This window comes from Spea bombifrons, chromosome 5 (genome assembly GCF_027358695.1).
Source record: "Spea bombifrons isolate aSpeBom1 chromosome 5, aSpeBom1.2.pri, whole genome shotgun sequence".
NCBI classification, from domain to species: Eukaryota; Metazoa; Chordata; class Amphibia; order Anura; family Pelobatidae; genus Spea; species Spea bombifrons.
In genome coordinates, this window is record NC_071091.1 from 78,569,654 (window position 1) to 78,592,272 (window position 22,619).

At 38.3% G+C, this 22,619-nt stretch overlaps 1 protein-coding gene across 1 annotated transcript in view; it reads right to left on the reverse strand.

Moving 5' to 3' along the window:
* Positions 1–18,114, reverse strand: part of SMCHD1 (structural maintenance of chromosomes flexible hinge domain containing 1) — a 43,639-nt gene extending 25,525 nt beyond the window's left edge. Inside the window, exons 1-21 of the mRNA XM_053468109.1 lie at positions 17,883–18,114; positions 16,157–16,232; positions 15,031–15,192; positions 13,199–13,281; positions 12,971–13,101; positions 11,113–11,227; positions 10,485–10,604; positions 9,864–10,027; positions 9,641–9,734; positions 8,995–9,205; positions 5,562–5,688; positions 4,387–4,570; positions 3,519–3,716; positions 2,508–2,621; positions 1,963–2,069; positions 1,800–1,882; positions 1,461–1,574; positions 965–1,042; positions 755–874; positions 437–581; positions 230–326 (exon numbers count right to left, since the gene is read on the reverse strand). Coding sequence (XP_053324084.1) covers positions 230–326; positions 437–581; positions 755–874; positions 965–1,042; positions 1,461–1,574; positions 1,800–1,882; positions 1,963–2,069; positions 2,508–2,621; positions 3,519–3,716; positions 4,387–4,570; positions 5,562–5,688; positions 8,995–9,205; positions 9,641–9,734; positions 9,864–10,027; positions 10,485–10,604; positions 11,113–11,227; positions 12,971–13,101; positions 13,199–13,281; positions 15,031–15,192; positions 16,157–16,232; positions 17,883–18,041 — 2,682 coding nt within the window. The 5' untranslated portion in view covers positions 18,042–18,114. The remainder of the gene's footprint in view (positions 1–229; positions 327–436; positions 582–754; positions 875–964; positions 1,043–1,460; positions 1,575–1,799; positions 1,883–1,962; positions 2,070–2,507; positions 2,622–3,518; positions 3,717–4,386; positions 4,571–5,561; positions 5,689–8,994; positions 9,206–9,640; positions 9,735–9,863; positions 10,028–10,484; positions 10,605–11,112; positions 11,228–12,970; positions 13,102–13,198; positions 13,282–15,030; positions 15,193–16,156; positions 16,233–17,882) is intronic.
* Positions 18,115–22,619: the final 4,505 nt, after the last annotated feature.

Consider the following 22,619-nt stretch of genomic DNA (forward strand, 5'->3'; position numbering starts at 1 on the left):
ATACACATGAAGGTTGGGAAAGCAATATAACAATCCTCAAAACATTACTGTAAATGTGTTATTATAGTTAAAAAAAATCTAACAGTAAAAAGCAAATAAATCTTGCCATTTATATTAAAACAGAAATGTGTGTCCTCTTTTGTTTTTTTTCTTTTTTTTTTTAAACAAAGTGTTTTTTTTTTAGCTAAAGTGAATTCAATAAATATTAATATATCCTAGAACAATTTACCTTGCCTTGGTGGTTGTCCAGCCTTCCTCTAGCAATAACACCTTTGATAGTAAATCCAGGGTCAATCCTTAATGATTCATAACCAACTGTAAGGTCACTGAACATAATAAATACAAAACAAAAAGTTTATAAAAGCCCCATCAAGAAAATAAATCTCAGACTCCTCTTCAATTATATAGATGAAAAATTGAGAGAAAAAAGCAACACCTAGCTTCAAGAACTGGTTTAATTCCAATCACGGGTGATGTTGAATGACCAAATTCATCATGCAAGTCCAGTGGTATGTTGAAAGGCACGCCGACCCGAAAAGGAGGCTCCAAAATACCAACGGAAAACTTGACTGGTTTACCCTCTAGTAAGAGACAAAATGAATTAAATAAACAAAACACTCATATATATATATATATATATATATATATATATTCAGTTAGTCTAATCACTATATCACAATGACCTGGAAGTCTTGCGATAAATCTTGTTTGCATTTATGTCAGCAGAAAAAAAATTGAATAACTTTAAACTCACCTACTACTTTAAACAGAATATTTTTACATGGCAGTGGTCTTCCAGCATGCATATCAGCATTACTCTCATTCAGCACAACCTGAAGTTTCAGGGTATACTCTCCAAGCTTAGTGATGTTTTCTAGGACAATGAAAATCAACACATAGGCAACATGAAACATGATGAAAACATGCAATTACCCAAAACACTGACTTGAGGGAGGAGACTTACCCATTTTTTTAAACCAGTAAGGCCATTTTCCACCATGCTGACTGATGTGGGAAATAACTTCTTTATCGCCACTCGGAGCTTTAAATATAATATAGATACATTGCTACTTTTCATACTATTATACATTAATAATTCATTCCAAACAAATATGATACTAGCTGATGCAAACCATTACTTTAAGACCTTAAGGAACACAAATTAAAAAATGCAATTTTTAAAAAGTACCTATATATATTGCTATTGTTTAGCTAATTACTTTAGCTTTGCAGGATTGCTGTCTGCGTGATATTTGGAAATATACCTGTACAATTTACATTTCTTTCCTATAGCTATGTTTTTATTTAAATTCATCTAGCTATTTTTATTTTAACTAGAGACTGAGAAATGTTGCTTCTCAATATAATAATTCAAGGACCTCTTTCTATCTTGCCTTCAGCATATTCCAGTCTGGAGAGAGAGAGATAGATATTGTTTTTGCAGCATTTTGCAAACTTACAATGTAAAATCACTTTCAGTTCCACTAAGAGTTTCTTTGCTGTGCCATGGCTTGAACCTGGAAGTTTCTGCATTGGCTCACCTTTCTTGTTCAATATTTCAACTTTTAAAGCACCTTAAATGAAATTTGTTTCATTACAAAAAAAGGGTTTTAATCAACATAAAACAAAAGACATGCATAAAACCTTACAAAACAGTACACACTGCTAATAATTAACAGATTTAAATGCCATCGTAATAGTGAAAAAATGAAAATTACACTTTGCATTAAGAAACAAAATACCTAAGCGACATAACATACATGGCAGTGTATTTTTACTTTCCAACTCCTGATAATTACCTATCGGGGTTCCCGCATCTTTCTCATCATTCTCTTGTAAGGCGTCTCCTTCAGGCCATGTCACCGACAATGACGTGGGGAACCTAACACAAGATAATCTTTATATAGAACTGATCAACTATTGAGATGTTATAATAAACAAAACCACATACAATTCTCTTACCGAGCCATTTCATCTTCCAAGTATTTCTTAATTGAAGCTATTGACACATGTCTGTCAAGTTTTGAAATCGGGACGCATTTTGTTTCATCATATAATTCTTTAGGTTCCTATTAGGAAAAAACTAAAGATTAGTTGATATGGACATCTGTTCACATCATATGTTTTATGTCTGTCTAACGTGAACTGTATTTAATCCTTCTCTCAGTCTATAGTCTCTTGCAGTGATTCAGTGGAACAGCTGACAAAAATGCCTGTCCCAAACTTCTCATTCAATCACATATTAGCAGTACTAATAAATTGAATAGAAGATCACATCTATGAAGACGGAGTTTCCAAATATGGCTTGAAAATATGCCAACTGGGAAGTTAAGATCTGAGATGCTTTTTCAACCGATGTGGTGGCAAATTAACATACTTCAGTTACATTTAAAAGGGCTGTATGCTTTCTAGTGAACACAGGCTTTCAGGGTAATTTTTCCTTCATAAAAATAAATAAAAAAATGCATAGGACAACCTTAAAAAACAAAACAACCTTGAATGCTTACCAAAGCAATTTGAACCTCGCCTCCTGTAGCGTAAACATCACCTTCATGATCTCCGTGTAGAAGAAACTTTACTATGCTTCCATAGAATAAAGGCACAGTTTTCACAGTTTTTACCTATGGGCAACATAAAATGTAATGCTATTACACAATAATAAATTTACAGAAATACAAATTGTCTTCAGCTTTATTCTCACAACAAGCTGCTGAAACCTGACACACCAGGCTGAGCTCACATTAGATACCACTGCCTATACTGGATAGAACTAATGTCTGACATGATCAAATAATAATGGAAATTATTTCTAGTGGTTATGTAACTTGTATACGTATATATATTCCAATATGGAGTTAAACATAAATAAAACAGCGTGAATATAATCTAAGAGCAAAGGCACACATAATTATAATTCACTTTGTCAGTGAGTTGACGAGGTTTGTAATCGGAAATAATGCATATTAAATAAGAGACCGTAGCCATCAATGCTATGCTATCAGTGCTATGTGATGTATTATTATTATTTTATACTTATTTATAAAGCACTGTACAAAGATGAAAGTGTTATAGATAATGACAAGTACAATACAGCAATTGATAGAGATATACAAGAGGAATGAAGGGCCGTGTTCCCGCAGGAACTTACAATCTAAGGTAATGGTGAAAGACCTAACAATCTGTATAATGCAAAAAACAAAAAGATAATTATACATGCGAGACAAACATGCTCACAAATCATGAAGATACCTCAAGGGCGGTATTTAAGGGGCGTTTCCCGTGGCTGCTACTTGTATAGATAATTAAATATTAATGCTTGTTATAGAAGTACTTAGATGTTCTAGGGATTTCTTATTTTCTATTTAACTATTGATGTGCTCTTCATGGCGTAAGGATAAAAGCCATATTTAACAATATAAACTGATTTGACAGGATGAAACCAGAATTTGATTTACAAACTATGGACCTTGCAACAGATCCCAAATGTATTGCTGGATCAGGATGACAATTTATCTTACCAGTTGCCCAGATCTGTATGCCTTTCCATCCCATTCTATGGACGAGTAGGTGGCCCAAGAACTTTGCATACGTTTTGAGGCAACGTCTGTGCGTGTGATGGTACCTTTGTATCCAATGTATTTTATCTGCTTGTCATATTTTTCATGGCATTCCTTCACCCAGAATGCAAATTCCCTGTCTATTTTCATCCTCTGCTCCTGTTTTGAGGTGGGAGCACAAAAATGTCAATAATGAAATATCAATGTTGAACATGGTCGCAAGCTCAATTATTTGCGTTTGCGTGTGTGTGTGTGTGTGTGTGTGTGTATAGTATACATACATACACACATACTTTACAATAACAGCACTGTAGCAGGACAGAATCTCACAAATTGACTTAAGGCAAAGTGGTGTCCTACGACAGTGCCCCTTTTAAATTTACCAAGCTCGTCTGTGCTTCCATTGCGATGTTTTCTGACACTGTGTAGCTGCTTTAAACATCAAAATGCATGTGATAGGTATAAAGCTATAAAGAATCTTAGAGAAGACCAAGCACTGATTAAGGTTTGAATCTAAAAAATTTAGATGTGCTGAATGGTTTTTATCTGCTGTCAAATTATATGTCTCTATCAAACTTCAAGAATCATCAGACCAAGAGAGGCAAGTAGCATATATATATATATATATTTATATATAATATTATATTATATTTATATATATATATGTTCCTGAAGAATATATACTCAGAGTATTTTACTTTAATATGCATTCTTATTGATAGTAGGGCTATGGACTGTACCTTTAAAATGCAGCAATGTATAATCTACTCTATATTTATAAAATTATTTAAAATGGAAACTGGAGTTGCAATATGCGCACAATGCTCACCTGTCCATTAATTATTCTTGTAAAGAGTGTGTTTTTTTCTTGCAGCTTCAAACTTAGGTCTAGAAAAGTCAGTTTATTAGTACTGACTTGAAACTTGTCATTGGTAAACAACACGCCAGAGATTCGGTTATAGCACTCCAACGGACCCAGCCCCCTCTTCTTTGGGGGAGCACACCAATCAAAACTAGAAAAAGAGACAAGATTAAAAGGAAGAAGTGAGAAGGGTGGAAAGTCGTGTAATTTGTAGACACACACAATATTTTAAATAAACAATGTGATGCCCTTTTAGTTGGCTTCTTCTGATTTAAAATGTGTGTGTGTATATTTTCAATGTAAATATTAGTGAATTATTAAGCACCGATGAACACAAATTTCATTTAACAATTTCTTCTGCACACCTCTCAGGTGATTCTGAAATAATGGCAGTTACAAAATAACAAGGTTTGTTTAGTAAAAGCTTTCACCATTACACCAATCTAAGGGATTTAACCCTTTTCTGTGCCAAGGTTTGATAATGTAAAAAAAACCCCCTATATTAAAATAAAAAAAGCTTTTTTGGCAGTTGTGCTTAGAACTTCTTCTACACAGCAGACACCACTGATGAACAATGACGATTTATGTTGTGCTCTATAGGTTAGTATTTTTGGGGTAGTGATTATATTTTTTAAATATAGGATACTATATAGATGCTTTTTGGAGTCTCTTGTACATCTTATGTATAACCACTGATATCACAATGACATCACTGTTTAACTTGTATTTATATTTCAAGAAAACGGATTCTTGCGCTCTTCCCCGATCTCTGCTGCTGTAATACTGATCAGCGAACAGGGCTGCATAGCCTTGCATTGCTGATCGCAATGTGTGCAATCAGCCAGCAGGGGAGCAAACAGAGATCCCAGCAGGAGATACAGAGCCTACTCGATCTCTCCACTCCTAAAAAGAGCTTCTGGTAGGTGTCAGCAATGCAATGACACCTACCAGAAGGGAATGCCTAATCGGGCATTCCTTATGCAACAGTGAGAGCGCCCTTACACGATTGGTTGGCAGAAAGTCAGCAATGTTGGCTGCTGCTCACAGGAATGGTCCAGGCAGGCATGTCCCTGACGCTGTGAAAAATACATGACGTACAGGTGTGTCCTAAAGGTGATCAAGGCTTAAATCACAAAGCTTACTCTTCAATTGTAGTGTAAGGAATCAGTCTGCCATTCCAGAAACATTCAAATATTGGTCTTTTCCCTCGACCTCCCTTTTCAATTATGAAGCATTCGTCATCTGTGTCATCACTGTCTTCACCAGCCCCTACAAAATCAAATTGAAAAATTGGAATCCCTCAACATCTTTATAACCGAATTACAAAATACAACGGGTTTTCAGTTTTACTACATAGTTGATGCATTGTAGTTGATCATCTGAATTTACTGTAGGAAATGTGTTTTGAAGAAACAACTAAAATTAATGCTACTGGTAGCTTCTACAATAAAAAAATATTTTTTGGATTTCAGAAAAGTTTTTGTTTCCTTTATAAAACATCATTATGTAGGAAGTAGTGCATAGATAAACTTTCATAGTAATTGGTGCACAAATTGAACAGTCGTTGCTGTGAGCAGGATATACATGGAGCAACATTAGTACCTTTAATATAATTCACACCACATTTCATACTAACTTTGTGACAAAAAAATAAATTTTCCATTAAAAAAAATCAAATTCCTTTATCTTGGAATAATGAGATATTTATATATTTGAAAATTCATTATATTTGGGCAGAATATAATTTACGAAATATATACTCATTGTTTTTTTTTATGCACAATGTATATACTTCGTGACCACGGTAAAACTTTTTTTTTTTTTTTTTTTAAACACAATTTAATAGTTTTTATTATAGAAAATACTACAACTCATATGCATAATGTCCCTGCAGTTTTACCTCCAAATGTGTATTATACCCAACAGGCCCGGACTGGCCATCGGGCACACCGGGCATTTGCCCGGTGGGCCGGGCCATGGCAGGGCCGCATTGACTTAGGGGCTGATGGAGCTGCAGCTCCAGGCCCCTACCCTACCAACTGCGACCGGGTCCGCCACTCTAAGGGGCCGGGAAGTCCCCACCAAGGCCGGCCTTGCGGGTCTGCGGCCGCACAGGGCTTAAATTAAAACATCGGGGGTTTTTTTTTACTTTATTTAACATGGAGGATGTTAAATAAAGTTGAAAAAAAAAACCCCGATGTTTTAATTTAAACCCTGTGCGGCCGCAGACCCCTAGGGACGGCCCTGGTGGGGGCTTCCCGGCCCCTTAGGGCAGGGCCGACCTTTGGGTCATCAGGGGGTGCCAACTTGCGGCACCCGGCACCCCTCCAGAGACGGACAGTAATGTCCGCCGCTGGAGGAGCAGGCTCGCAAGGGAGCGATATCGGAGGTCTTTAACAGACCTCCGGTTCCCTTGAGTGATTTTAAGCCGGGTTGAACCCGGCTTAAAATCACTCAAGGGAGCCGGAGGTCTGTTAAAGACCTCCGATACCGCTCCCTTGTGATCCGCGCGGCAACAGCTGTTGTGCGCCGGGGTTTGTTTTCAGATCCCGGCGCACAGCACTGAAGCCGCGCCCACCGCTGTCCGTGCCCTCTGACCCGGAAGAAGATAGAGAAGACAGAAGAACTGAAGAAGAGGAGCGAAGAGGAGGAAAAGAAGCTGAAAGAAGAAAGGAAAGGTAGGAAAGCATTAAGTGAGAGTGGATTGGTGTATATGTGTGTGTGGATCAGTATATATGTGTGGATTGGTGTATATGTGTGGATTGGTGTATGTGTGTGGATTGGTGTATGTGTGTGGATTGGTATGTGTGTGGATTGGTGTATGTGTGTGGATTGGTGTATGTGTGTGGATTGGTGTATGTGTGTGGATTGGTGTATGTGTGTGGATTGGTGTATATGTGTGGATTGGTATACGTGTGGATTGGTATATATGTGTGGATTGGTGTATATGTGTGGATTGGTGTATATGTGTGGAGTGGATTGGTGTATATGTGTGTGTGGATTGGTATATGTGTGTGGATTGTTGTATATGTGTGGATTGGTATATATGTGTGGATTGGTGTATATGTGTGGATTGGTATATATGTGTGGATTGGTATATATGTGTGTGGATTGGTATATGTGTGTGGATTGGTATATGTGTGTGGATTGGTATATGTGTGTGGATTGGTATATGTGTGTGGATTGGTATACGTGTGGATTGGTATATATGTGTGGATTGGTGTATATGTGTGGATTGGTGTATATGTGTGGATTGGTGTATATGTGTGGATTGGTATATATGTGTGGATTGGTGTATATGTGTGGATTGGTGTATGTGTGGATTGGTGTATATGTGTGGATTGGTGTATGTGTGTGGATTGGTGTATGTGTGGATTGGTGTATGTGTGTGTGGATTGGTGTATGTGTGTGGATTGGTGTATGTGTGTGTGGATTGGTATGTGTGTGGATTGGTATATATGTGTGGATTGGTGTATATGTGTGGATTGGTGTATGTGTGGATTGGTGTATATGTGTGGATTAGTATATATGTGTGGATTGGTGTATATATGTGTGGATTGGTGTATACGTGTGGATTGGTGTATACGTGTGGATTGGTATACGTGTGGATTGGTATATATGTGTGGATTGGTATGTGCGTGAGAGTGATGGGTGTTATGCTGTACCATTTCCAATGTCTTTTTCATGATCTAATTATGCTCTAAAAGTACATCATAACTCCCATCACTCTATACTGTTCCATACAGTGGCAGAGCTGGGAGGCAGAGGCCTTGCACCCCCACCACAGGACTCCTGAAAGGTAAGTGAACTTCAAAGAGGGAGAGGGTAGATAGTTAGGAGGGGGTAGTTGCGGCGGGCTTAAGGGGCTCTGTGTTAATGCGGCCAATATAGGCCCAGTCAGTCCGGTCCTGACTGGGCCTATTTTAAGGTGGGGGCCTGGAGCTGCAGCTCCATCAGCCCCTAAGTCAATCCTGCCCTGCCGCGGGCCCGGTCGCAGTTGCTGCTTGCTCCGGCAACAAGGTAAGTAGGGTGAGGGAGGGGGGTGCAGTGAAAAGGGGCAGAGGGGGGTTAGATTGTGAGAAAGGGGGAGAGGGGATAGATAGAGGCGGTACATATTGAGAAGTGGGGAAGGGGGTTACATAGTGAGAAGGGGCAGATAAGATGAAGAGAGGGGGTAGTGTGAATGCGTATGACAATTAATGAATTCATGTGAGGATGAATTGCTTGATTTGTGAGACTGCATAAATGAATGTGTTAATGGTTTGTCTGAATGATTAAATGCAAAGATGGTACATGAAGGGTGGGCTTTAACAATAAATAAATAAATAAATAAATAAATATGGGCTGCTCAGGCTTAAATGCCCGGGCCTATTTTTTGTCCCAGTCCGGGCCTGATACCCAATGCTTTACAATATTATATCTTACTCTGACATACTGTCCAAGGTTTCCAATTGCTGGTACTTCTTAATAACTATGAATTTCTTATACTTGTAACTATCTATAATTTATCAACGACATAAAAAGAAAGCATTATGTTGAAGTTAGGTTTCCTATTAAAACAAAAAAAGCACTTACTTGAGGAAGAATATGGATCGTCTGGATAGGTTTCCCTGTCATACAAAAATGGATGATAACGTATAATCCCCTCAACAACGCCATCTCCCCCAACAAGTGCTTTAAACTCAAAACTTTCGGATGCACTGTTGATGTAAAGTGTTTGCATATCATCTTTGATCTCTCTAAGGTTAATAATCCGGGGTAACTTCCCTTTCTCAAACATGTAGATCTGCAAGATAAATTATGTTCATATTACAATTTAATTACAAAGTTAAGACCTACACAAATCAAAATCAGTGTGGACAAACATTTTACACCTCAAACTGACTTATATTATTCATTTTTTGTTTGGCTAAAAAATACATACAATATGTTTGTTACTAACTTAAAGATATATCTTTTATATATATATCCCATATGGATGCATCTTTCGAGTTATCTTTTTTCGACTCAACTTAAAGGGTGAGCAAAGCACCTTACAAATGCCAGATCCTGTCCGAAAGTTTTTATAAAAAATTTAAAAAAAAAAAAATCTGACCACACAATGAGGACTTCAAACAACCAGATATTCACATGGCTGGTTTATGTTAACCTTTTAATGCATCCAATCTCTTCATGGCCTGTCCTGGAGCCAGTATATCATAAACATGGAATTAGTGTTCACCTCAATGTCAATATTGCTTCCTGGTCTTGTATTTCCTTTGGCAACATTCAATACATTTCCTTGTGGTCCATGAATGTAATAATGATAGATGTGCCTGAAGTGAAAGAAAGAAAAAATACAAAAAATGTGAAATACGTTATGCCCAATGAATTTAACTCACATTATGCATAAACTCTCCATAAACTTTGAAAACACCATTACAATAGCACATTAGAATTCTTACGTTAATTGCCTTGTCCATAAATGGTAGAAATTCTTCAAGTACTGTATATGCTCAGGTTGTACTCCAGTTATAATTACGGCTGTAAAATTATCTTTTCCTTTCTCTTCCAGAATAAGGTTATGAAGGAAGCGTTCGTCATCTGTTACATGAGTAGAATCAGCTGGCTATATTGGAGAAAAAAAAAAAAACAAATATATAAGGCATTTCCAAATTTAAGACGGTTAATTTAATATATTTTGGTCAACCAAACTACTTTAATGACCATTACAGCAAAGGCAACAAATAATGCAGTTTTTTTTTTCTCCATACTAAAATGTTGTACTATACATATCTAAACATGGTATCAAGAGATGGTACATTAAAACCCGATTTGCATATGTTATAGCATGTGTTATTGTGTGGGTACATTAAAAAGCATATTTAGTCCACATGCATAGCAGAAAAAGTGTGTAAAAAAGCAAAACAAAAATGAATATAAATCGTTCAATGGGATTACACCCAATTTATCATTTATGTGGATTATTTCATGTGTAGTTTATCGTCTAAGGGTGCACTGGTATTAAGGTTAACGTTGTACCTCATGAACAAATTAAATAAAATGCACATAATCTTAAATGTTACCTTTCTATTTCTAATGAAGCCACTGTAAATGAATTCTTTATTTTTTTCTTTCTGCTCAAAATCGTCCTTGGAGAGTACAAATTCATGAACATCCTGTGAGTCCAATGTCTTGGTGATAATCTAAAATGCATAAAAGCAGTAGTCCTGATTAGATGCATATTTCATTCCAAACACAAAAGCTGTACAATATTTCTGCTACTTTGCCAGACTTTTTTATTTTACTACAATGCACAGAGTAAATAGTGGATATTTCCACAGGGATGAGTATAAAAAAACCCAGCACAAAACAAGTTAAGGCTGAAATTTTAGGAGCCATGGAGATGCAGTTCTTCTAATTTGCTCACGATCACGTGTGACATTAAAAGATAAGCAGATCTTACAACAATAGGACACAGGTTGTGACACATTGTGCTATAAAGAGGTAAGCTTCAGAAGATCTTGCAACAGGATCTGAATTTAACTTTTTTTTTTTTTTCTTTTCAAACTAGGTTGCTTTTCCTAAGACATAGAACATACTTATGATGACCCATTGCTGCCATTTAAAGAATGTTTCTCAAACATGTCTTCATAATGAAAGAACTATCACAGGTATGTGTAACATTTTATTAAAAAAAAAAAAAATACCTACTCTAGCAGACTGACCAACAAAGAACACTGCTTGCTTTCCACCAACACCGAAATAGGAGATGTCACTATTAAGGCTACGAAGCATTGGTGGAGGACGAACATAGGATACTTCATCGCTGGAAAAGAAAAACGGTCAATAGCACAAGTCATTGTTGCCATTAAACTTTAGATGCTTGCTATTAAATTTGATTTCATTTATGAGTATGTACACTGCGGTTAGAAAACAGAAAACCATCGTTGTTATATGTGGTTAACAGTTGTGAGATGTATTCACTAAACTAGGGATTTGTTAATCTCCCATCAGACACTTAGAGCAACATTTTAAGAATTCATAGCATGGCCGCTTTTAGGCACCAAGTGAACAGCCTGCGCATGAGAAGCAGAAAGTATATATGTGCTATTAAAAAAGTCCACATCAACCCACACACAAGCATATGCACTCTCTGCAACTCATATTGTCACTGAATAGAATAACTAGGGGGGTTATTTCAGTAAATGTTTAAAGACTATTTGAAAAAAACAGTAATTTCATACACATTTAACCTTGTTCAATGTGTAATTTAATACAAGCAATTACATTTAAAAGTTGATTGACAGATTATAATTATATATATATATATATATATATATATATATATATATATATATATATATATATACACACACACACACACAAACATACATACACCTGCATTTAAAATTATATATATGCACTATACTGACAAAAGTATTGGGAGACACCTCTTAATTATTAAATTCAGGTGTTTCAATCAGATCCACTGCCACAGGTGCGTAAAATCAAGCACCTAGCCATGCAGTCTGCATTTACAAATGTTTCTGGAAGAAAAGGGGTCGTTCTGAAGAACTCAATGAATACAAACGTGGCGCAGTGAAAGGATGCCACCTATGCAATAAGTCAGTTTGTGAATTTTCATCCCTGTAAGTGGTATTATTAGAAAGTGGAAGCGTTTAGGAACAGCAGCTACGAAGCAGAAGTCCATGTAAAGTCACAGAGCAGGGTCACAAAGTGCTGAGGTGCAAGCTGTGTAAAAGTCGTCAACAATCTGCTGATTCCATAGCTGAAGAGTTCTAAACTTCCACTGGCATTAATATCAGCACAAAAACTGTGTGGCAGGAGCTTCATGGCATGGGTTAACATGGCGGAGCAGCTGCACGCAAGCCTCACATCGCCAAGAAAATGCCAAGTGTCGGATTGAGTAGCGATTAAGTCTTGGTAATGGTGTGGGGCTGTTTTTCAGGGTTTGGGGCCCTTACTTCCAGTGAAGGAAAATATTAATGCTTCAGCATACCAGGACATTTTGGGAAATGCTTTCCTTCCAATTTGAGGAAGGCCATTTTCTATTCCAGCATGACTGAGCCAAAGTGCACAAAATAAGGCCCATAAAGACATGGTTGGATGAGTTTGGTGTGAAAAATCTGACTGGCTCACAGACAGCCCTGACCTCAACCCCATCAAACACCTACAGGATGAACTGGAACAGAGATTGTGAGCCATGCCGTCTCATTCAACAGTGTCTGACCTCAAAAACGCTCTACTGGATGAATGGGCAAAAATTCCCACAGAAACACTCCAAAATCATGTGGAGAGCCTTCCCAGAAGAGTTGACGCTGTTATAGCTGCAAAGGTGGACCAACTACATATTAATGTATATTCATAATAGTCCCTGTTGTGTAATGGTCAGGTGTCCCAATACTTTTGTCCATATAGTGTGTGTGTGTGTGTGTGTATTATATACATACATTATATATTCATATATACACACACACACATATATATACATATATATATACACATGCATATATCCCAAGCCAACTCTTAGATTGCATCTAAAGCTAACCTTAATAAGTCAGTTTCTCTTGTAAACTTTGACAAACGATATACAGCCCAGTTTTTAAGTTGTGTTGAGTTCATTCCTTTTCCATTATCGATGACAGCAACTGCCGGCTTTCCTTGTGTTTCATCAAATATCTTTTAAATGAAAAATAAATAAATAAGCAGGAAAAAAGATAAGATTTACATGCAATCATACTCCCACAAACACCATACAAACAGCAGAACTTCTTACCAATCTTATTTGAATGTTTCGAACACCTCGATTATTAGCTGTAGCCGAAAGTGAATTATCAATTAACTCCGCCAGTGCAAAAGCTTAAAACAAATGAAAAGATGCCAATTAATGCTTTGGTTTTATAACAGGTCACTGCTATATTTACACTGATTTATCAGATTTTTTTCAGACAATTACTGCTTGAACACCTTAGACTCTCCCAATTACCTTCAAAATTATATAGAGAGATGCACCTCAAACTATTGTTTTCTTCCTATGTCAGAAAGTGAAAAGCAACCGATCCCACCTTTTTGCTGCTCAACCCTTAAAGGACCAGGATTCATTTTAGTATAAATGGGGGGAGAATTGCAAAAATATATTTGATTCCTTTCTAAATTTAATTTATTTAAATTTTCTAAATCTTTATCAACTCATAATTCTCCACTAACCCCCACCACAATATTAACTAAAAAACATTTAAAATAACTAACCTCTTAGAGTCACGTTAAAAATATTTTATTTTTAAATGTACATAATGGGTACTATAGCACAGCCTTGATTGTCACTGGGTCCCTACAGACCTGTGGGACCTGAAGACACAGGAGATAACCCCTTCAATGATTTGACTGCACACATGGTGGGAAATCCCTGAAGCTGCCAATCTCAGAGTAAAGCCTGCATGATCCTTAGCCACAGTGTAAATATTTTTTTTCAAGGTAGCAGTGCATGTAACATTAGGTCCCCTGCGTCTTTTTAACAATCCCGGCCAATTCCCACTGTGATCAGAGGAGAGACTGCTGCTGTTTGCTGGAAGTCCAGGGCAGACCAAAAGCAGTGGTCCCCATCCGATCCTGGCAGAAATTTGCTACGATTTTTGAAAGTGGTTGCGGACATACTATTACCTCCATGTCCTTAAAGCATGCTTTTGCAGGGATGTGACATTACGTGTCACTAAGGGGTTAAAGTAAGTTGCAAAGTTGGAGGCAATTAAGGGTAGTGGAATGGGTGGTTGTGACCGGGCGTAGTAGCAAACCAGAAGTACTAAGGAAGTGTTTAAGGTTGTAAGACAATGAGGAGGCTTGCTTGGCAAGATGTATGGCTAAGTGATAGGAAAACAGGATTAATACATACTGCAGGAAGTTCAACAGAGATTAAGACTACCACCAGCTACGTTCAGACGTTCTGGAGCAACATTGAAGATAGCTTGTTACTGCTGTGTGCCGGGGTTGAAAATGTGATGTTGGGATTACTTTCTCAAGTCAGATACAGAGGTGAAGCTGTACAGAGAGGTAGCTAAAATTAGGTGCAAAGAGATTGAGATGGGAAGAGTAAGGGTAGTAGATCTGTGGAGAATTATTTGGGTGGACAAGGTTGACCAGATGGCATGGGGTAGAGTAGGATGCAGAGCAAGATAGCAGGGTAACAGGTTGTGCTCAGAGAGGGGGAACAAGGTGATATCTATGATAGTGATTGAGCACAGGACAAAAAAAATAGAATGTCCATTGTGTGATCATCTTTGCATGTAAGGGAATTTAGTATGCGGTGTGAGACATGGGGAATACATGTGAAGTAACCTAAAGATTTTCATGACTAGAAGGCCGCTATTCAACAGCAAAATACATGTAAAAAGCCAATGTGCCCAAACTAAAATTTTTAATGATGAACATGTTCTCAGCAAGCCCAGACTTAAATTGGGAGTTTAGATTAATATTAAATTTATAGTCTCTCCCTGCTGGTGATCACTAGCTGCCAACAATTTAACTATTGATACAATGATGCACTGAACCCTGGGATAGTCCCAGGTGTCATACATTTATTTACAAACAGAGCAGAAAACACAAGATACTTACGCAATGGATTTTGTCCTTCGCTGGCATAATATTCATACATTCCACTTTTTACCAATGTATCATAGTGCGGTAAAAATTCAATTTTCTCTTTTGTTGATAAAATTAGTAATTGGTCAGTAGACTTGAGAATGTACAATGTTGTGCCCTCTCTGATAGCCACACCTACAAAATAAATATGTTACATATGTAACAAACATTACTTTTAAGCATTTAAGGTTTGTTTGAGCTTCAATTCAATGCATATATTTGACTGTTCTAAACAGAAATAAAATCTTTAGCATCAGATTAATAAAAGCACTATAGAGACATTTTATGTACAAAAAAAATACAAGTGAAAGAATGTGAATATATTTATAACCTGGCTTTGTGCATTTCCAGATTACACATATTAGACATTGTACAATCAGATTACAGCAACAGAAATGTTAACCATGCATTTGTAGCCTACTGGTGTACACATCTGTATATGTATACACACTAACACTGTGGGCATGCCACTTAATGATGGTATATTCACAATATTATGTTAGTGGTTATGCAGTGAGTAGGGTACCCAGTGATATGTCCGTAGTAGATAGTTACCTGACACTTTGCATGGGTGTCCTTAGTTCCCCTCCATGTGCATGACTTGCTATGTTTTCTTCACAGCAATTCAGCATCACCTCCCCTAATCAAACTCCAGACTTAACAGGGTTGTACTATCCACCATAGATCCCAGACACACCATATGTGAACCCATGTATTGCTAATATAAAAGTCAGCATTTTTCAGCCTGTTTGGCAATACAGGTCTTCTGTATGGGACGCTAGATGCCATTTGTTATCTATACATACGCAATCATGGCTCACCCCACTTTGCAGGTGGCATAATCGTAGCAGTGTTCCAATTTCCAGGTGGCTCCCAAGTAGGAAGGGCAGAGGATGAAGTGTTCTAGGGAATCATGGTTAGGCAAATACTCGCGTGAAACATTAAGTACAAATAAAAAAAAAATGATGGGGGTATAAGACAAAGCATTAAGTATGTGTTACTTACATACTTCATTTATTTAAGAAAACAATGGGCAGGGTAGCAGGAGCTCCCTTTTAGGTTTGAAGCACAACTGTTTCATACTAGTCTAGGAACTTACTAAAGTTGGTTTCTGTGACTGCTTTTCTGTTTGTTGTGGTGATAACAAACATTTCATCGGAAGGTATTCCAAAAGCCTAAAAAAGGAGCAAAGAAAATAATTAAATGACAAGCAATTGTATTGTAGTATGGGGGATACATGGGTATCAAACTGCTTTTGCCAAATCAAAAAATACTAAACAGAAAACATGTTATAGGTCAAGAAAAGCTGACTGGTATGTCACGGAGCCAGTTTAGAGTAGTTTCTAAGTTAAATAGGGTCAGTGTGAGGAAAATGTAAAAGGGGAACGAGAGGGAGAAAGATCATTTTAAAAATGAACATATTTGCTTATGTCTTCAACGCTCACCTGTAAACCTCTTATAATGACAGCCCTTTTCGGTCCTAGACATAAAAACCAGTGTATGTGGTATATTACTGTACCCCCAGAATATTTCTGTCCTGTTTCAAAGCAGGGGCATCTATCTTGTGAAGTAAATCCTGGGCTAAACGGCAATGGCGTTTTAGAAACTCAGTTTTTATTTTAACACACTTTTTAGAAGACGATGGTCAGAAATCGCTGCTTGAAAAGTGGTATTGTAAAATAACCTAGCTTGTGTGGGTGTTTTTTTTTTTCTGAAGCATTTGCGGAGCTGCTTTGGAGTTTTTTTCGTTTATGTCAAACCTGATAGTTTGACTTTATTCTTGCCCGCAGTGGGCAAGAATAGAGTCAAACTATCAGGTTTGACATAAACAAAAAAATTGTTTTCGAAATGTGGCGTAAGCCTAATATTTTACTATTAATGGAAAAGGATGCTGATTTTTTTTGTCCAGAAAAAAACAATAACATAATTATTTTTCCCAATAACCCCAAATTGCCAGAATACATCTTCTGTTTAATAAGTTTGAAGTTGCTATTTTCAGGGGAACAGACACTTCCTACTTTAAAACAGTAATAAGGTTCCTCACTACTTCTAAAGATCACTGATTTGCTGAGATTGGCCTTTTGCACTCATCAGCTGTCACAAAAAGTGTCCCCTTTCATACTAGTCTCACATTAAATGAAATAATCCCTGATTTAGAGTGTAATCTGCTATGATAATAGTCTATTCCTATTACTTTTGATGTCAAAGGAATATCACTGGATTAATGTGTATATCCTTAAAGGGGAACTCCCACCATTTCCTTGTGTTACTATTATCAAGAACAGTGTTTTTTTTCTATTTAGTTTGAATTAGCTCATGTTTTTAGGATGTTGCAGTTTACTCATTTGTATTGACTTCAGACATTCTATTTTTTAACAGTAATTTAAATGCCAGGATGAAATGTGTGTTTTTTTCTTTAACATAATGATATATATATATATATATTGGAAGTTGCTTATTCCTTCCTTGTACCTGTTACATAAACAGCACTTAGTAACAAATAACACTGAATTAGTTGAAAAATACACGTTTTGTTACCTTTACTTTGGCAAATATACCTGAGGACTACACACACACTGCACTATTGACAGGATATGATAGTAACATAGGCTTATGGTAACTTATGACTTCAGTGTCCTAGTTATAGATATAATTAAAGCCCATGCAAATAAAGCCATGTGCCTCGGCTACTCATATTTATCCACCCCGCTCCTTGCTATGCATTCAGTTCCCTCGTAATTTCTGACGAGAGAATCACTTAAGAAGTTTCTATGAGGGACCCAAATGTCGCACAGTGTCCCTAAAAACCCTTAGGTGTCCCTCACCTGGCAGACATCTTCTCGGAACAGTGCAAAGCTGCCTCGGACATGCAGACGTTTCTCTTCTTCTGTTGCCTGGTCGGAGCGGCGGTCAAACAGGCGGACCTGTGGGCCCACGGCGCCTTCACTTTGCCCGTCGCTGGAGCTGCTGCTAACAGCAGACATGTCTGAGGGAAAGCGAAGATGCGCGCTAAGAGCGCTCCAACGGGCTTCAAGTTCCTCTATGGGACGCTGGAAAGGCAACAACCCGGCAACAGATTCAAAGCAGTCCGTGACGTCACGTCCGCTGGTCTTGCCTACCCGCCGTCCCTTGGAGAAGGTGTACGAGGCTTGGTAGCGCGGTTGTGTAAACCGCGGCTGATAGGAGACAAACACTTGCTTAACGCCACCTTGTTCGGCTGGCTCTGTGTCATGGGAGTCGCAGCTGAAATACCAGCGCTGAAATATTGCCTGTCTGTTGCATTATTATTATTAATTTATAAAGCGCCATCTTAATTGAGTAGCAATGCTGTCTCTGGGCTCTTTACCAGATTATTTTCAGTGGAATCCAGCGAACTTCAAACAAGCTAATGAACAAAAAACGAAATGGTAAAACCGAGGGTATGGGGTGTAAATATGTAAATAAACCTTTCACCTGTTTGTGGAAACAAAACAAATGTGAGATTGTTGCAAAAATATCACAGCTGAGTGGAATCAATCTTAAACACAGGATGCCACTAAGGCTTTTGTCCATGTCCTCATTATCTCCCGTCTTGATTACTGTAACTCTGTTTAAGCTGATCTCCCTCTCACCCCTCCATAACCATGAATGCTGCTGCCAGACTTATCTTCCTCTTCCATCACTTTACTAACACCTCTCCCCTCAGTCAGTCTCTTCACTGGCTGCCTGTGCGCTTCAGGATTCATTATCCCTTACTTTTATAGTGGTTCCCCTCCCTACATCTCCTCTCTCATCTCTAAATACACTCCTAACCAGTCTCTCCGCTCATCCAATGATCTCCTATCCTCTGCTCTGATTTCTAGCTCTCATGCACTCTTTTCCGATTTCTCCAGGGCTGCCCCTATCCTCTGGAATGCTCTCCTCCGGTCTATCCGTCTCTCCCCCTGCCTTCGGTCCTTCCTAAAAATCCCTTAGGACCCGCTTCTTACAACATAGCACATTAACGCCCTCCCATATTCCCTCAGCTCACCTTTCCTAGTCCCTCTCCTGCAATACTTATACTAGTTGGCTGCTCCCTCCCTACGAATGGCACGTTTACATATTGACCCTAACTCCTTTTAGATTGTAAACTCTTGAGCAGGGCCCTCCTCACCAGTTGTTTCTGTAAGCCATATTGGTATGTAATACTACTTGTCATGTCCTGTCTACCCATTGTACAGTGTTACGGAATTTGATGGAGCTATATAAAACAATAACAATAATAAACTGTTTTGAGAGTTTATGATAAGTTTCTTCAAAGAACATAGACTTGGGAAAATGTTTTGTTAACTGACAGGCTGCATTAAAATGTTTGTTTCACGTTTGATCATTTATCCAGGGCCCAACAATCAGATTAGCGGCACTGTGGGACATATTAATAAAGGTGTTAATATCTGAACAGAAAGTGGTGTATGTTTTTTGTAAAATGAGTTAAATACCCCTGCATAGTGTCCTTTAAATTCAAAAAGGCCTCATGAATAAACTATACATTATTAAAGACCTTCTTGCAGAAGAAAATCTCTGAGGTCTATTCACAAAGGGGAGCGTTGCCTGTAAAGTTGAGGATTTAACTCTCTTCTTCATTATCCCTTTAAGAAGGCCTGAGCTTGCCCTGCATAATGCATAGTTCACTTTGTATAGATAATTTGAAGAAATCTCACTATTTCAAATGTTTATATATATATAAGGGCAGCCAGGCTCTTCATGTACCAGAAGCTCACTGGGATTGGACCTTCATGGTGAATAGGGAAGTGCAAGAGTTAAGGCCATCCATGACAACTATCCATTTTGAAAACAGACACCTCTGTTTGTCATTGTGCATGGAGAGATGAAATATTTAATTGCATGATTTAGTGCATAATTCCCAAAAGGACTATATACTTCACTTGGGTGTTTATCGTGGAGTACTTCTTCCATTCATTCATGTTCAGTCATTTGCCCCAGGATTATTCCTTGTAAAATGGTCTTCTATTCAGTAACTCGTTTACAGTGACATCTAGTGGCGTTCCATAAACATGTTTGTGATAGTTTCATTTGTCTCAACTTGCCATTAGAATTGCGGCAAATTACTTCCGGGAAAGAGTCCTACTTTGCGATGCTGGCTGAGTAAAAGAAGAGTTTATGAAATAAATAAGGTACGGGCAATTATTCATTATATAAGATGACTGGAATATGCTTCAACACCGTGTTCTTTTTGCTGGAATACCTGGAGCATGCCCCAGCATTGGTTTTCCAGTTGCCAGTACAGCTGGAACACTATAGACAGCTGTCCTGGTTGTTACAATGGCTTGAATATGCTTCAATAAGCATAGAATAGCAGCTGTGGTCATAGCTCAATGCTGGATTTTAAACGTGCTGCTTGGAGGAAGCCTCGTCCCCAACCGTGACGTCATCTGACCGTGACGTCATGTAAGCGCGTTTCCATTCGGGGACGCATAAAGTTGGTTGACGGTGCGCGCGCACCCCCGGCTTCCTCATCCAGCATGATTGCCGCTAGGTGCGCGCGCGCCGTCAACCAACTTTATGCGTCCCCGAATGGAGATGACAGGAAACGCGCTTAGATGACGTCACGATCAGATGATTCAGTTCCCGTGGACAGTGGGTATTCGGGTGAGTGACTTTGTCTGGGTCTGATTTGCGGACTCTGACAAACTGACACCCAAACACACATACCAGGACAGGCTGTGCCACACCAACACACACACACACCAGGACAGGCTCTGACACGCGAACACACACACCAGGACAGGCTTTGCCACACCAACACCCAAATACACACACCAAGACAGGCTCTGCAACACTGACAAACCAAAAACACACACACACCAGGACAAGCTCTGCCACACTGACACCCAGACACACACCAGGACAGGATCTGCCACACTGAAGCATAAAAAATTTACTTTCTACACTGCTTTGTCATTAACTCCCCCTATTGTATTTTTGTCCCCTTGTGTATTGATGCCCCAGCCAGGTCCCCCTTTAGTATTGATTACTGTTTCTCCCCCACAACACAACCTTGTGTATTGCCCCCTTTGTGCATTTATTCCCCACACCCTTGTGTATTGCCCCCCCAGCATTGATTTATGTGATGCCCCAACTAACTCCCTCCCTTGTGTATTGATGCCCCCACCACATTTGTATTGGTTAATGTGATGCCCAAGCACACTCTTATCTATTGTTGATGCCCCCCACTGCCATGTGTATTACCCCCAGCCACACCCCCCTGTTTATATTGATTTTGTGATGCCACAACCCAGCCACCCCCCCTTTTGTATTATTTCATTTTTAATGATGTCCCAAGGCAACCCTTGAATATGGGTCTGCTCTTCTTTAACCCCCTATTTTTTGTTAATACTTAAATTTTTGTGGTTTTTTTCCTGCACTCCTCCGAAGTAACAATCCTCTCCCTGTCACGAGGAACTCTTTATGCCAGTATCCCGGTAGGCCAGTCCGGCCCTGCAGCATGGAATAGGCATGCTAGCGGGGGGCAACAGCAAGCAAGGCCATTGCCTTTCATCCAAACCCAAAGGAATGCAATTTTTGTAAGTCTTGTATGAGAACAGTGTCAAATGCAGAACTTAATTCTGGATAAGGGATATAAACTGCTCTTCCTTGGTCTATTATTTTAGTTACCCAGTCGAAAAAAGGTTTCTGTTCATGCATCCAGATATTTAACAATCCTAGCCTTTACCATGGTTTCAATTAATTTCCCAATTTTTGGTCTGTAGTTGACTGAGTCTTCGCTTCGACATTTTTTTGGAAGTGGTGTTACAATTGGCAATAGAGCAGCCTGTCTCTGTAGGGCGATCCTTCTCTTGCACTGCGTTTCATGCTCCCGATGAAAGGCCTTTGTGCTCCTCGGAGTTCACACCTTCGTCCAAGTTAACTTAATTCATTCTGTTACCCTCGCAGTCTTTGCTACTGTTTTAGAATACCAACATGCCAAGTTGAGGCAGTGATATGTCAAGTTGATGTGTTACATTTTTTCTTATTCATGTTTTTATTATTATTTTTAAGCACATACTATTGTAAAGTACGATTGCTTTAATATATTTTATGTAACATAGAAATTCACATTAAAGTAAATAATAAGTGTTCGTAGAATACTATGTAGCTACAATGTTAATATTCCATGATCGGTGTAATGAGTGAAATCTACCACCAGAGGTCGCCAAACTAAGCCTTTATTTACGGGGATAAAATCGGAACTTTGAAAGACTGCACTGGGGAAAGAAATAGCAGTAGGACAGGAAGGAGTTTATTCAAAGAAGCCGGGGCGGCATGGTTATGCTATGAGTAAACAGTCCCTGGCTTTTCCTTTGTTTTCGTATTAGAACTCTTACGTTCTTTTTAATTCGCTAAGGCCTGCGATATATATATATATATATATATATATATATATATATATATATATATATATATATATATATATATATATATATATATATATATATATATATATATATTCATTCATTCTCAGCAGGCTAAGTTATTTTATCTTTTCTCGAATTAGAGTCTTTTAACGCTGCAGTCTCATAGTG